We start from the raw sequence: 15,122 nt of genomic DNA, 5'->3' as shown, positions 1-15,122 counted from the left end.
CTACCATGTAGCCAAAGAGTAAAATAACACCATTCTGTTTAAGATGACATGGCCAATATCAGAGTATATCGACCTATGCTACTGGTAAACATCACATATATAATGCACATGAATAAAATAGGTGGAGTAAATATTAGCTGGTATTAAAGTAATCCAGTAGAGGCTAAAAGGAACAGTCTGCCTAAATTTAGTCAGTAGAGATAAAATTAGACCATTGAGCAGCTGTCTGACTAGCAAACGGTAGTCCAATAAAATAACTAAAAGCAACTAAGACAACAACATTAGTAATATATTATCTGCCATCTCTCAGCTATGCCAAACCATAATAGGACAACGGAGACTAGATAGTATATTAAGATTAAATTACCAGTATGTTAACATATCAATCTGAAGGTGTGGGCTAGGCTAGATAGGGGGGTCTGTCATAGAGAGGAGTGTGTTGCAGTAGTCTGTCCAGTATCTGTAATGGAACCACAGTTGCCAGAGTTTGAGAAACTTTTTTTTTTTGTCTGTTAAGATATGTCATCTTTTCCAGGGTCATTGTCCAATCCATTCTGTTTTTGAGAGGTTAAACAGGAATTGGTTTAGTCTTCCAGGCCTTGGCGATTGTTCATTTTGCTGCCGTCATAATCACCATAAATAGCTGGAATTGTTGGAGTGTAAGCTCATCTGGCTTTTTACATAATAGGGCAGTAGTAGGATGCTCAGGTTCAGAGATACCGAAGACAGAATGAACCATAGTGTAAACCCTGATCAGAATCTCTAAATATTAGGATATCACCACCACACATGAAAAATGGTACTTTGAGTGATATTCTGAGACAATTTGTAGCTGGTTTTTATTTTCTTTTTGTGTTTTAGTTATTTAGCTTTTTATTCTGCAGTTCTCCAATTTGCAATTTTTGCGATCTGGTTGTAAGTTCCAAACTACTTTAGCAACCATACACTGATTTGAATAAGAGACTGGAATGTGAATAGGAGAGGACCTAAATAGAAAGATGAGTAATAAAAAGTAGAAATAACAATACATTTGTAGCTTTGCAGAGCATTTGTTTTTTTTAGAGGGGGTCGGTGCCCCTCATTTGAAAGCAGGAAAGAGACAGAAGAAGAAGGCAAATAATTTAAAAAAACTATAAAAAAAATAACCTTCTGAAAAGTTGCTTGAAATTGGCCATTGTATAAGATACTAAAAGTTAACTTAAAGGTAAACTTCCCCATTAAGTAATGGAAACTCAGATCTATTTTTTTGTTATATAAAGAAATACATGAAATACTGAAATATGATGTTGACAAAAGTATTTGACACCCATCTTTGAATATTTTCAAAGATGAGTGATGACTTGTAAATAAGTGTCCGTATAAGTGGGAGTTTGTCTTATGAATTCTGTAGGATTTTTTTTTTTGTTTCAGACCACAGCGATGTCTGGTTTGCTAGATTTCACCAACACCAACAGACCTGCCACTAATGATCTGTATTTGATACTGTACCTGAATAAACAATCTGAAGATTATTTGTATGTGCTTTGTTTTATTTTAGAACATAAATGTATTTGTTTTAGAACATCCATATTTTCAGCGCAATGCTAAAGAGGAATGGGTATTGGTTCAATAAAAAAATATTCAATCTGGTTACTCCACATGATGTTTATTATACCTACAGTATATATGAAATAAAAGTGCATGAAACTGCTTTTTGCCTGTTTTACTGTACTATGGCCACTGACAAAACCAGGGCAAACTTTTTTAATTGCTACATAAATACTTCCATAAATTGTTTTTACCAAACCCTAAAACTCCTCATAATTAATACTCAAGTCCCACCATATGAAAGAATTGCCTTATCCATAGTTATGAACAATACTGTTATATATAAATACACTTTGCATTCCCAGAAAATGGAACAGTTCTTTGAGAAACAGCAGCAAGTCCCATGATGTCGTACATTTCTCTTTGTAATTGTTTGACCATTTTTTATGGGAACTCCAATGGAAAACAAATTTTTTTTTGTTGCCCTTTATAGCCCTAGAGGGCTGCAGGGTTGCCAGGTCTAATTTTCAAAACCAGCCAAAGTCAGCTACAAAACCCAGCCCAAAACTTCCCAAGATGCACTTCAAAAGTAGCTAGAGTTGCCACCTGGCCAGTATTTTACCAGCCTGGCCGGTAAAAATTATGGTTGATCCCAATGTTATTAATAGGGAAAAAAGATAAATATATAGGAAGGCCGGTATTTTTTCCAGAAAAGGTGGCAACCCTAAAAGTAGCCTAAAATAAAACGTGCAGTGAAAAAAAAAGTCTAAAAAATAAATGAATATATGTGAAAATACAAAAATAGTAACAAATGGCACACTCACTTCAATGCTTCTGCTTCAATTCAAATCGTGTTCTTTTTATTTCGGTGAGATCAATAAGCAAACGTTTCGGGGTCAAGTCCCTTCATCAAGTGCTACTTCATCAAGTAGCACTTGATGAAGGGACTTGACCCCGAAACGTTTGCTTATTGATCTCACCGAAATAAAAAGAACACGATTTGAATTGAAGCAGAAGCATTGAAGTGAGTGTGCCATTTGTTACTATTTTTGTGGATATGTGATAAAAGCTCTTTAATTGCAGCAGAGCTAACATTTGAGCACCTCTTTATTTTTCTACATAAAAGAAAGATAAAAGTTTAGCGGAAGAAAAAATTGACATTTTGTACCTACGGATATGTGAAAATACATCTTTTTCAATTTTCACTGATTTGCACATTTTTTCATGATGCAAAATGGGAAAGATTTGCCCTTTTCACCAGGGCCGTAACTACAGAGGGGGGGGGGGGGGTCAGGAGGTATAGGTGCCCCATGAGGCCTGAATCATATGCAATTTCAATATATATTGGTAAAACAATTCAACTTCTAGACATTTTGGTGGCCAGCAGATTGTTGCCCCAAAATTGTATGAAATTGAGGAAAGTCACCTGAAAACACAGAGCCCAAAATCTGGTAATTTCCAAGTTCTACACAAGTCAGTCCCATTGCTTGCTGGGTATTGTAGTCTTACATAAAACATGGCAGTCTGCAAATTGTTAAACAAAAACTACATTACCCAACATGCATTGAGGACACAGGCTTGGCACATTAGGGCAAGAAAAAACTTTGGCTGGTTTCCAAAACAGAAACCAGGCCCAAATCCGTATCTTGGCTAGTTTGTACTTTCAAAACCTGCATGGACTTTAAATTAGTAGCCCAATTTGACTGGAAAGCAGCCAACCTGGGCTGCCGAAAATGTCGCACGACAGGCTTGCAGGTAGAAAAGCAGACAACTCAGTCCCTTTTTCAACAGCTTTGAAAAGCACCTCGGTAACAGTTACCACAGGAGGCGAGCGGTGGCGCTGTACTTGGTGAGCTATGCCTACTCTATCGTTCCTGCGTTCCAAACAGCGGAAGGAAAACAAATCCGCACGCTGTTTAGGCGATAATTCGTAGCGCCAAGAATAAGACGGTACCAATAGATCAAAGCCAAATATTAATTACGAAGTTATTGTAACACGCAGAGTTGCTAAGGACTTTTATAACTTTGACTTACGATACGACTGAGTGACTGTGTTGCAGCAGGGAATATAGTGGCAGTCCTGCTGTTGGCATAGTGCGGGCATTAGACTTGCTCCTGGCGAAGTGTGTTTGTATTGTAACACTGGGCGCTGCGAATGGCTAAGAGGAAAGCGGAGCATCACGTGGCTACCTTGGCGCCCCCGTGCAAAATGCATGCAGGGGAATTGTCCTCATACCAGTATGAGCCCAGTAGCGACCCATTGACTCCCAGAAGGAAAAGAAAGCTTGGGGTGGATGTTTGTGTGGACGTGATACTGCCTGCAAGGTGCAACAGTAAGACTCCTGAGCAGGAAACCCTGCCAGCAGCCCAGCCGCCAGTTCCGTGTAAGAAGCAGAGGGTGATGGAGAGCAAAAGCACAAATGAGTACAAATGCCAGGTAATTGCACGTGCTAAGAAAATGCAATCGATCCATTGCACGTACACGGAATTTATGTACGAAATGTACTTGGTTATATATGAAGTATGCAGGACATATTTGACTTTTGTAAAGGTAAATGAAAATTAAATGACTGGTGGATGCCAAGCAGTTAGGCCCTCCAAGTGATTTTTAATCTCACTCACTTCCTACTCGGCTTTAAAGGAGTAGATCATCTTTGAGTTAACTCTTAGTATGTTATAGCATGCCTAATTCTAAGCAACTTTTCCATTGGCTTTCTTTTTTTTTATATAGTTTTTGATTTATTTGCCTTATTTTCTTTCAACTGTTTCCAGCTTTCAAAATAGGGGGTGGGCATCGTATCTAAAAACAAATGCTCTGTCATAATTGCTACTTTTTATTATTCCCCTTTCAATTAAGGGGCCCTCCTTTTCATATTTCCTTCCTTTATGTATATCAATGCATAGTTGCAATGCTAATTTGGACCCTAGCAACCAGATTACTTAAATTGCAAACTGAAATTGCAAGCTGCTGAATAAAAAGTTAAATAGCTCAAATCAAAAGTCACAAATAATAAAAAATGAAAATCAATTGCAAATTGTCTCAGAATATAACTTTTAAAGGTGAACAACTTAAAAAAAAAAAACCCCAGCATGGATTGCTCTATTTAAGGTGGTTGTGTAGAGTGTCCCGCAGTGACATAGCCTTGGGACAGTGAGTGGGATACTTTTAATCGACAATCTTTATGCCATATATTGGGCTGTTACTTACATGGTCCCATACTGAGCATATAAGAATATCACCAGCACACAAGGTATGCATCTAGCAGGGCAAGTCCTTGCAATTTTATTTAATGCATTGTGCACCATGCATTAAATAAAATTGCAAGGGCTTGCCCTGCTAAATGCATACCTTGTGTGCCGGTTATATTCTTATACGTTTCACTGGAGGTTGCCGATTTCCCCAACACTGAGCACCAAGAGGAGATATTTGGAATGGTAGGATGTGCGGTATTTCCATTTTTTTGGAACCCATACTGAGCATGACAGATGCCTTTTAATTCTGCAAGTGCTGATTTCGATGGCATCCTTTTTTTATCTCATCTGCAGGCCTGTTGAGCTGAAGACCGGCTGTTCTGCATTTGAGAAAACTTATATTGCCTGTCCTGGGCTTAGAATTGTTACTGACCCCAAACCACTGAATTGCATCTTAAAGGGCTACTGTCATGGGAAAAAAACATTTTTTCATAATGAATCCGTTAATAGTGCTTCTCCAGCAGAATTCTGCACTGAAATCCATTTCTCAAAAGAGCAAACAGATTTTTTTATATTCAATTTTGAAATCTGACATGGGGCTAGACATATTGTTAATTTTCCAGCTGCCCCTGGTCATGTGACTTGTGCTCTGATAAACTTCAATCACTCTTTACTGCTGTACTGCAAGTTGGAGTGATATCACCCCCTCCCTTTTCCCCCCCAGCAGCCAAACAAAAAAACAATGGGAAGGTAACCGATAACCGCTTCCTAACACAAGATAACAGCTGCCTGGTAGATCTAAGAACAACACTCAATAGTAAAAACCCATGTCTCACTGAGACACATTCAGTTACATTGAGAAGGAAAAACAGCAGCCTGCCAGAAAGCATTTCTCTCCTAAAGTGCAGGCACAAGTCACATGACCAGGGGCAGCTGGGAAATTGACAATATGTGTAGCCCCATGTCAGATTTCAAAATTGAATATAAAAAAAATCTGTTTGCTCTTTTGAGAAATGGATTTCAGTGCAGAATTGCTGGAGTAGCACTATTAATTGATGCGTTTTGAAAAAAACATGTTTTCCAATGACAGGATCCCTTTAAGAACTGCTAAATGGCACAGTTTAAATAGCAGATATCAGATAAAATTTGTAAAAAGCGAGTTTAGTTCAAACATTACAACCTGAACAAACTATATTCTACAGCATTGTATCCTATATGCCTTTTCTCATTTTTTCAGATTGATTGCTACACAGCAGCATATTTATATAAACTATACTAGCATTTCTGAAGCAACCACAACCATTTTACCAGTACAGGGCAACAGGACATTTATATTTTAAAACACTTTCATTTATTGGTGCTACTGTTCCTTTGAAATTGCTGTGCATCCTTGTGCAGGAGGCGCACCCAGTGTTCTTACTACAGGAGAATAATTATGCTAGCAGTGAGCTATGGTATCTCTCTGTACAAGCAATGAGAAAACCTACGCAGTTGTCCCTTCTGTCAGGGCATGGTCTGCCATGCATTGCTATAAATGTCTCCTTAGATGAACAACCCCATACATTTGTATTTGATACACTGATAGCATTCACTATAATAGAGATATTTCTCCAGTGAGAAGTAGATCAATGGCAGTGGAACATGAGGCACTTTGATCTCCACAGCATTCAAAACATTAAAGGGATCCTGTCATCGGAAAACATGTGTTTTTTCAAAACACATCAGTTAATAGTGCTACCCGAGCAGAATTCTGCACTGAAATCCATTTCTCAAAAGAGCAAACAGATTATTTTATATTCAATTTTGAAATCTAACATGGGGCTAGACATTTTGTCAATTTCCCAGCTGCCCCAGTCATGTGACTTGTGCCTTCACTTTAGGAGAGAAATGCTTTCTGGCAGGCTGCTGTTTTTCCTTCTCAATGTAACTGAATGTGTCTCGGTGGGACATGGGTTTTTACTATTGAGTGCTGTTCTTAGATCTACCAGGCAGCTGTTATCTTTTGTTAGGGAGCTGTTATCTGGTTACCTTTCCATTATTCTTTTGTTTGGCTGCTTGGGGCAAAAAGGGAGGGGGTGATATCACTCCAACTTGCAGTTCAGCAGTAAAGAGTGATTGAAGTTTATCAGAGCACAAGTCACATGACTTGGGGCAGCAGGGAAATTAACAAAATGTCTAGCCCCATGTCAGATTTCAAAATTGAATTTAAAAAAAATCTGTTTGCTCTTTTGAGAAATGGATTTCAGTGCAGAATTCTTTTGGAGCAGCACTATTAACTGGTTCATTTTTTTTCCCATGACAGTATCCCTTTAACTGTTATGTGAATCGCTTCCCATTGATGTCAGTTAGAATTTCAGTGAGTAGTTCAGTGAGTCACACACATTTATTGCCAGGTTTTAGGTTTTGGCCTTGTATAAAGCTATGTTGGTATTAGCTATATTAATAAAGCATTATAATAATGCCCCTTGTGAAATGGTCTGCAGTAGGTTTTAGTATGCTGTCAATGTTTCACGAAACCATAGTAATGAACATGAATTGTTTTGGGTACTTTACTAAATCATTTTGTCATTGATATGTTTTTGCAGAACGATGATGACTTCAAAGAATACAACTCATTTAATTACTGGAGGACTCCTTTACCTGAGATTGATCTTTCTGAAATAATCATTGAACCTGAAGAAGTTAATAAGCATCCTAAACCTAAAACAGAAACATTAGAAGAGATGGACAGCTGACTTTACATTTTATATTGAGTGCAAGCATTTTTTTTTTTTCATTTTTGTCAATCTTACTATTTTTTTTAAATGACAATATAAATCCTTTGTTCAATGTGAAAATATTTTTTTCTGAGCTGATTTATATTTAATATTTTGCGTAAATATGAATATTCAAATTGGGTTTGTATTCCTTTCAGCCTTCGACAGGCCTCCCCCCCCCCCCCGAGGATTTCATAGTCAGCCACATCCCAACATTGTGGATTTAGTGCAGTAATACTTCTGACTTCTTTTCATCTAAAAAAAAATATTTTTTTAATTTCCGTTTTTCTAAAGCACTAATGGAGCATGCCCAAAGCTGTACAAGCCCTATTCATTGAAGTTATGTTGAACACAAGTGTATATTGCCAGTTTAATAAAACAGTAGTTTTGTAGCTTTGTAGCTTTGGGGGTTGTTTTCCTACATAAATGTCATGCAGATACTAATGGAAAACTGATGTCATTCTAAGTTTTGTCATAGGGGTATAAATTCAGTGAAAGTCAGTCTAAAAATTCAGGTATCCACTACCCCAAAACAGTCAGGTAAGTATTGCTGTGACCAATGTCGACCATGCTATGGATTGGAGACTTTTTATACTGGAGCAGCATCACCTGCAGTTTTTTCTTCTTTGCTTTTTAGGGTATAAATTGCCTTAGCAACCATGCATTGATTTGAATAAGAGACTGGAATATGAATAGGAGAGGGCCTGAATAGAAAGACGAGTAATTAAAAGCTTTACAGAGCATTTCTTTTTTTAGATGGGGTCAGTGACCATTTGAAAGCAAAGCAATAATTAAAAAAGATATACAAAAGAAAAAATGAAGGTCAATTGAAAAGCTGGCTAGAATTAGCCATTCTATAACATACTAAGTGACAGGTTTATTAAGTTGTTTTTTCAATAAAAAAAATAAAATACATTTTTTAAGGCTATTTTTCAGTCAAAATTTGAATCCAAAAATACACCATCTAAAACCTGTCGAGGTCATGAAGGAGTCAACGGCAGAGGTCCCTTGAACCACTGGAAGATGTTAATAACCTTTATGATGCTGGAGTATTTTTCGGTGGGTTTCCCTCAACAACTCGGGAGTTTTCTGGTTGTTAACCCCGAATCCACTGATTTGAGTGTTTTTTACATTTGAGTTTTTTCTTAAATTAGAAACCATTTGCGTTGTGACTTCATTTGAGATATAAAAAAAAAAGCCCACAAAGCTCTAAAATTCAACTTTTGATAAATAGCCCCCTAAAGTTAAAATCTTTAATATGAACCCCCCCTTTAAGTTGAACATAGAACCACAGATAAAATCTCATGAAGCAAAGGTTCCAGTGCACCATATTTGCCAGTGCATGGCTCATCAGCAGATGAGGAAGTGAAGAGAAGCTGCAGCTCATTTTGCACAAACACTTGACACAAAGGTGGGCCATGCTTTGCCCATGGACTGATTGGAGAGCATATAAGATCATCCACCTTTACTTTTATTTAGTGTTCAATGGAAAAGATATTGGCACATTTCATGCTTCTTTAGAGCAATACATTTCTGGACACGTGAAGATTTTTTCTCCTTTCTGTTAACCATCAGAAACCCTGTGTCACTTTATGGCATGGATTCTAGATATACACTCATGCTCAAAGCCACTGTCCCACAAGACAAATAGTTTTTACCTATAAGGCTTGTTAACATTTTTACACTGTTGCATGTGATGCCTGTTGAGGAATTAGCAATAAGTAAAAATTACGATGTTTAGCAAAGGAAAAGTAAACATGCATTAATAAATTTTATAATTTCATGAAATCTGAACCTCTAATATGTCAATAAACGAAAATAATAGAACACAATTCAAGCTTAATTTAAAATTAAATGTTCTTATTATAGGGAGGGTTATTAAATGATTATAGTATTCCTTTGACTTTTGAACATGCATGTGATCTGCTTTCTGTATGTGACGTGAGGAGCCACTGGGCTGTGATAATGGAAAAAAACCTTTTTCTGGTTATGGAAGTCTTTCTCTGGTTGGACTGCTTGGATATATGCTTATCACTTTTCTCATAGCATAATACATATTTGCAGTGCAGAACACAACTGAGAAACCCAATGTATGTTTGTCACTTTATTTCCATTGCTATGCATTCCAGATATGCAAATTTTCCTTGAATTGCCTTTAGCTGCTTGCAAGGTGCAAGCCTTTTTTAAAAATATTATCTAATTTCTGTTGGAGAAACCAATATTAGTTGTGCTTTCATAATTGGGAGGACAGTTAAAGGGATGCCATTCCTTGTTGCCAAGTTGAGGTGTAGTGGGGGTAGTAGTTATGAGAAAGCATTTTGTAGCCCTACTGGGGGCCCTAAATAGATTTCATCAGATTTAAGTACGCACTTGTCTGGCTGAGCAAGGCAGTATACGACAAATAACATGGAATTCATCGATGTTCACTTTAGTGCTCATGTTTTTTTTTTTATTTACAGACTGAGGGTGACATGATCTATCCAAGCCACTTTCCTAAGTTTGGGAATGGCGGGGGGGGGGGGTCGTACTGAGATAAGGAAACTAGTTCTGTTGCACAGAACCTGATGCACTCTGTTAAACAAGGAGTTTTGGTAGCTGAAGTGGACAGTTTGTTTCCCCGAAATTAACAGTTTGGGTTACCCAATTGATCTAAAAATGCATACAACTCAATGCTGAGCAGCCTCTGTTCCAGTATTCTAAAGCTCTTAAAAGCATCACACATAATTTTGTACAAGAGAGGATGCTAACTTTAAGGTTTGTAACCAATTGGATTTTACTAGTGAAGTGAAGGAATCTTAGGCAATTTCAGATTTCTACAATAGTATTACATGCTATTCAGGTTATAGACGGTACCTGACTTCATTTTAGATAAGCCATCCAAGTTGGTTTTGTGGCTGTCATTTCTCAAATGGAGATACAGACCAGACTTAAAATTGTATATATTTATTTATATAGCACCCCAAATTTATTTAACAAAGGTCGAGTTTGTGAGGTTTTTTATACCTCGAATGAAGTCACTCTATGTTTTCTAATTTATGAAAAAACTCCAATGTAGAAAACTTGAATCCGTGAATTTGGGGTGAAAAACCTGAATACTCAAACTGAGTGAGATTTCCGCAGAAAAAAACTCGAATTAATCGAGCTTTTGATCGAAACCCACTTTATAAAGCCCAAACATTGTGAAGGCTATTAACATCTTAAAATGGTTCAAGCGACCTCTGCCATTGACTTCTGCATGACCTTGACTGGATTTAACTGAAATATTTTTGGATTCTAGCTATTTCGAGCTTCAGGGTATAATAAATCTCAAAAAAATGTAACTTTTTTTTTTACATCAGAAAGATTCAAGTTTTGACTGAAAACTACCCTTGAAAAACTCAAATTTTTCAGGAAAACAACTTGACCTTTGATAAATCTGCCCCTTAAATATGAATGGGAGAGGGACTAAATAGAAAGATAAGGGATAAAAATTAACAGTAATAAAATTGTAAGCTCAAGCAGCAATATTTATAAGCTTCTGGGGTCATTGACCCCCATTTGAAAGCAAGAAAGTTAAAGAAGAGAAGGGCAAAGTAATTAAAAAACTATAAAAAAATAAATAAATAAGACCAATTGCAAAGTTGCTAGGAATTTCACAACGTACTAAAAATTAACTAAAGGTCTTAGCGGAGGTGGAATACTTTTGAGTTTGTAAATCTAGTTTGTTTGTGACAACAGTCTTTTATGTATCTATGTACAGGTATGAGACCTGTTATCCAGAATGCTTGGGACCTGGGGTTTTCTGGATAATGGATATTTTCAGTAATTTGGATCTTCATACCTTAAAGGGGTGGTTCACCTTTTAGTTAACTTTTAGTATGTTATAGAATGGTTAATTCTAAGCAACTTTTTAATGGGTCTTCATTATTTATGTTTAATAGTTTTTTTTAATTATTTGCCTTTTTCTTCTAACTCTTTCCAGCATTCAAATGGGGGTCACATTTAAAAACAAATGCTCTGTAAAGCTACAAATGTACTGTTATTGCTCCTTTTTATTACTCATCCTTTTATTCAGGTCCTCTCCAATTCATATTCCGGTCTCTTGTTCAAATCAGGGCATGGTTGCTAGGTTAATTTGCACCATAGCAACCAGATTGCTAAAAAAAGTTAATTAGGGAAGCTGTTGAATAAAAAGCTAAATAACTCAAAAACCACAAGCAATAAAAAATGAAAACCAATTGCAAATTGTCAAAATGTCATACTAAAGGTTAACTCGAAGGTGAACAACCCCTTTAAAGGAAAACTATAGCCCCAAAATGAATACTTAAGCAACAGATAATTTATATCAAATTGAATGACAAAGAATCTTACCAAACTGGAATATATATTTACATAAATATTGCCCTTTTACATCTCTTGCCTTGAGCCACCATTTCGTGACTCTATCTGTGCTGCCTCAGAGATCACCTGACCAGAAAAGTATATTATTATGATAATGGTTCATTTACATGAAGCAGGGGTTTACACATGAGCTGTTTCATGCAATATCTTTTTATAGAGACCTACATTGTTTGGGGGGTATAGTTTTCCTTTAAGTCTAGAAAATCATTTAAATAAACCCAATAGACTGGTTTTGCGTACAATAAGGATTAATTATATCTTAAGTTGATGGGATCAAGTACAAGCGACTGTTTTATTATTACAGAGAAAAAGGAAATCATTTTTACAAATTTAGATTATTTGGATAAAATGGCATCTATGGGAGACAGCCTTTTCTTAATTCGGAGCTTTATAGATAATGGGTTTCCGGATAACAGATCCCATACCTGTTGTTAGATTGAGTTTGGTCTATAGGCAACATTGTGTCTGTGATACATTTCTGTACAGTATCTGGAGTTGTCTTTGTCTGAAGGTATTTCCTGGTGCACACAGCCTTGAAGCCAATCACGCATCTTGTTTTTGGAATAGGGGGTGTTTTCACTTTTATGCAGAGTCTTCCAAAAGTGTGAGAGAAGTGTATGGCCAGTTTCATGTTTCCTAATCCATCTGTGATGCTGTGTATACAGCCATAAAACCTGTGCTGCTCTGTGGTGGTAATTCCAGGCTTCTCTTAGCCTGATGTAGAGTTCTGCACGGAACCAATTTCTAAGACCCGGACCGGACCCGAACCTGCATATTTACCCACTTATTTACCCACTTTGATCCGCTACCTCACCCGGATCTGCAACCCGCCGGCTACCATCAAACAGGTGTTGGTGGTGCTGCAAACCGGAAGTGCCGTCATCAAATCCTGGATTCGGTACATCCCTAATCCTGTCTCACCCCTGCACATTGTCCTTCTTGCTTACATGCTGTGGCCCATGGGAAATATAGGGCCTGCGCAATCTAGATCTAATAGCAATCCACCACTGGTTATGGGCTAATTTCCATATGATGCAATAGTTTTGTCTTAAAGTAAGGAGAACCTTGGCAAATGTTGGAGTACATTTTTACCAACTCTGTATATTACTTTCATTAGGCTTATGGAACAAGGGATGCTTTGACCACCCCTGTTATCAGGCTAAAAATACAGTAAAAAAAGTCCCCATAATCTTGACGTGTCTTCCCATGTTAATCTAATCAGTGACAGGCCGACCTCCACTCTGATTGTGCTTAAACCAGTGCCCACATGGTAATCTTGGCTCTACAGCTAAACATTTGTATAAATATTAAAGGTAAGTAAAGGGCACACAACAAATACTGTATGTATCACAATATCCATCACTGAGATCTTGCAAATGATTCAGTCCTTGAGAAGGGACTCTGTGCAATACACTGAAATATTCCCACTTGTCAATGAATTTATAGTTTCAGCCAGATTGGACCTGCAACCTGGTTGGCTGTACTAAAGGGGTTGTTCACCTAAACTAACTTTTAATATGATGTAGAGCAGGGGTCCCCAATCTTATTTACCCGTGAGCCACATGTAATGTAAAAAAGTAGGGGGCAACGCAAGCATAAAAAAAGTGAGATGCCAAATAAGGGCTGTAGTTTGATATTTATATACAGACTGGCAGCCTATAGGATCTACATGGCAGTACACCTAGTTTTTATGCAATTAAAACTTGCCCCCAAGCCTGGAATTCATGTTGCTCGCGAGCCACTGCTTTGGGATCACTGATGTAGAGAGTAAAATTGTTTTTCATTATTTGTGTTTTTTGAGTTATTTAGCTTTTTATTCAGCAGCTCCCCAGTTTGCAATTTCAGCGATCTGGTTGCTGGGGTCCAATTTACCCTAGCAACCATGCATTGATTTGAATGAGAGACTGGAATATGAATAGGAGAGGCCTCGAATAGAAAGATGAATAATAAAAAGTAGCAATAACAATAAATGTGTAGCCTTACAGAACATTTGTTTTTTTAGATGAGGTCATTGACCCCCATTTGAAAGCTGGAAAGAGTCAGAAAAAGAAGGCAAATAATTCAAAAACTATAAAAAAGAAAAAGACAAGGCGAGTTGAAAAGTTGTTTGGAATTAGCTGCTATTGTATAACATATTGAAAGTTAACTTAGGGTCAAGCACCCCTTTAATGTACACGACTGATCACAAATAAATAATATTCACTGTGCATTAAAAAAACATTTATGTTTAGCTCTAATATCATTAATGTAAATAAGATGAAAGAAACCATGTTAAGGGCCCACTTTACACTGCTGATACATTTTAGGGTGGACACATTTTCTGGAAAAAAAAATAACTGCCTAGTTTATTATATACAATAAAATTGGCATCAGTTGGCACTTGGGCCTTTCTCAAGTTTGACCTGTAGCTATGTGGTGGGGCAGGGCCGCCATTAGGGGGGTACAAGTGGCCCAGGTCTGAAGGGGGGCTAGGGAGTGCTGAACTTTTCAAACGAGCCGGGCCCCCCTTAACAGCCCGAGGCCGTGCCGCCCTTCCGAAGTCCCGAACAGCCGAAATGCAGAGGTGCTGAACAACCAAATTCCCAAAGCAGCGAAAAGGCCAGAAGTCCTGAAAATGGCAAAAATACCCAAAGTCACGATAGGAGGTGAAGTTGAAGTACTGAAGCAACAAGTTCAATTCTACTGAACACCAATGTGTGTTTTTTTATTTAAATAAATTTAAAAAATATTCTCTGGGGCCCTAATTTTATTTTAACTTGTAAGGGGGGCCCTAGCACCAATGTTTTTTTTTTGAAAAAAAATATTCTTTGGGGCCCCAAATTTTTTTTTTACTTGTAAAGGGGGCCCTGGCACCAATGTTTTTTTAAAAAATATTTTATGGGGGGCCCTGGAGCCAATGTTTTTTTTTTAACTTATAAGGGGGCCCTGTCACCAATTATTTTTTTTTAACTTGTAGGGGGCCCTGACCACCAATTTTTTTTTAAAAAAAAGTTTTATGGGGGGCCCTGGCACCAGTTTTTTTTTAACTTACTGTATAAGGGGGCCCTGATCATCAATAACTTTTTATAACTTATGTGTGTGAGGTTGTTACTTTTTTTAGCACTATGTGGTTTTTTAACTGTGGTGTGGAGTGAGCAGGATTTGGGGTGGGGCTTGGGGCCCAGGGTCTCCAAAAATTTGTTGTACGGGGTCCCGTGATTTCTAATGGCGGCCCTGTGGTTGGATACCTGCTAGAGGCCCACCATTGGGATGGTGCATATCTGTTAT

The 15,122-nt window shown here is 37.5% G+C and overlaps 1 protein-coding gene across 1 annotated transcript; it reads left to right on the top strand.

Moving 5' to 3' along the window:
- The first annotated feature begins 3,357 nt into the window (after window positions 1-3,357).
- On the top strand, window positions 3,358-7,867 carry LOC108714527. Its single transcript, XM_018258839.2, has 2 exons — window positions 3,358-3,964; window positions 7,305-7,867. Exons 1-2 carry the CDS (start codon window positions 3,683-3,685, stop codon window positions 7,452-7,454), a joined length of 432 nt encoding a protein of 143 aa, XP_018114328.1. The 5' UTR covers window positions 3,358-3,682; the 3' UTR covers window positions 7,455-7,867.
- The last annotated feature ends 7,255 nt before the right edge of the window (window positions 7,868-15,122 follow it).

Source organism: Xenopus laevis, chromosome 1L (assembly GCF_017654675.1).
Source record: "Xenopus laevis strain J_2021 chromosome 1L, Xenopus_laevis_v10.1, whole genome shotgun sequence".
Taxonomy (NCBI): domain Eukaryota; kingdom Metazoa; phylum Chordata; class Amphibia; order Anura; family Pipidae; genus Xenopus; species Xenopus laevis.
Note: the sequence above shows the minus strand (reverse complement) of the source record. Positions and strands in the feature narration are given on the sequence as shown.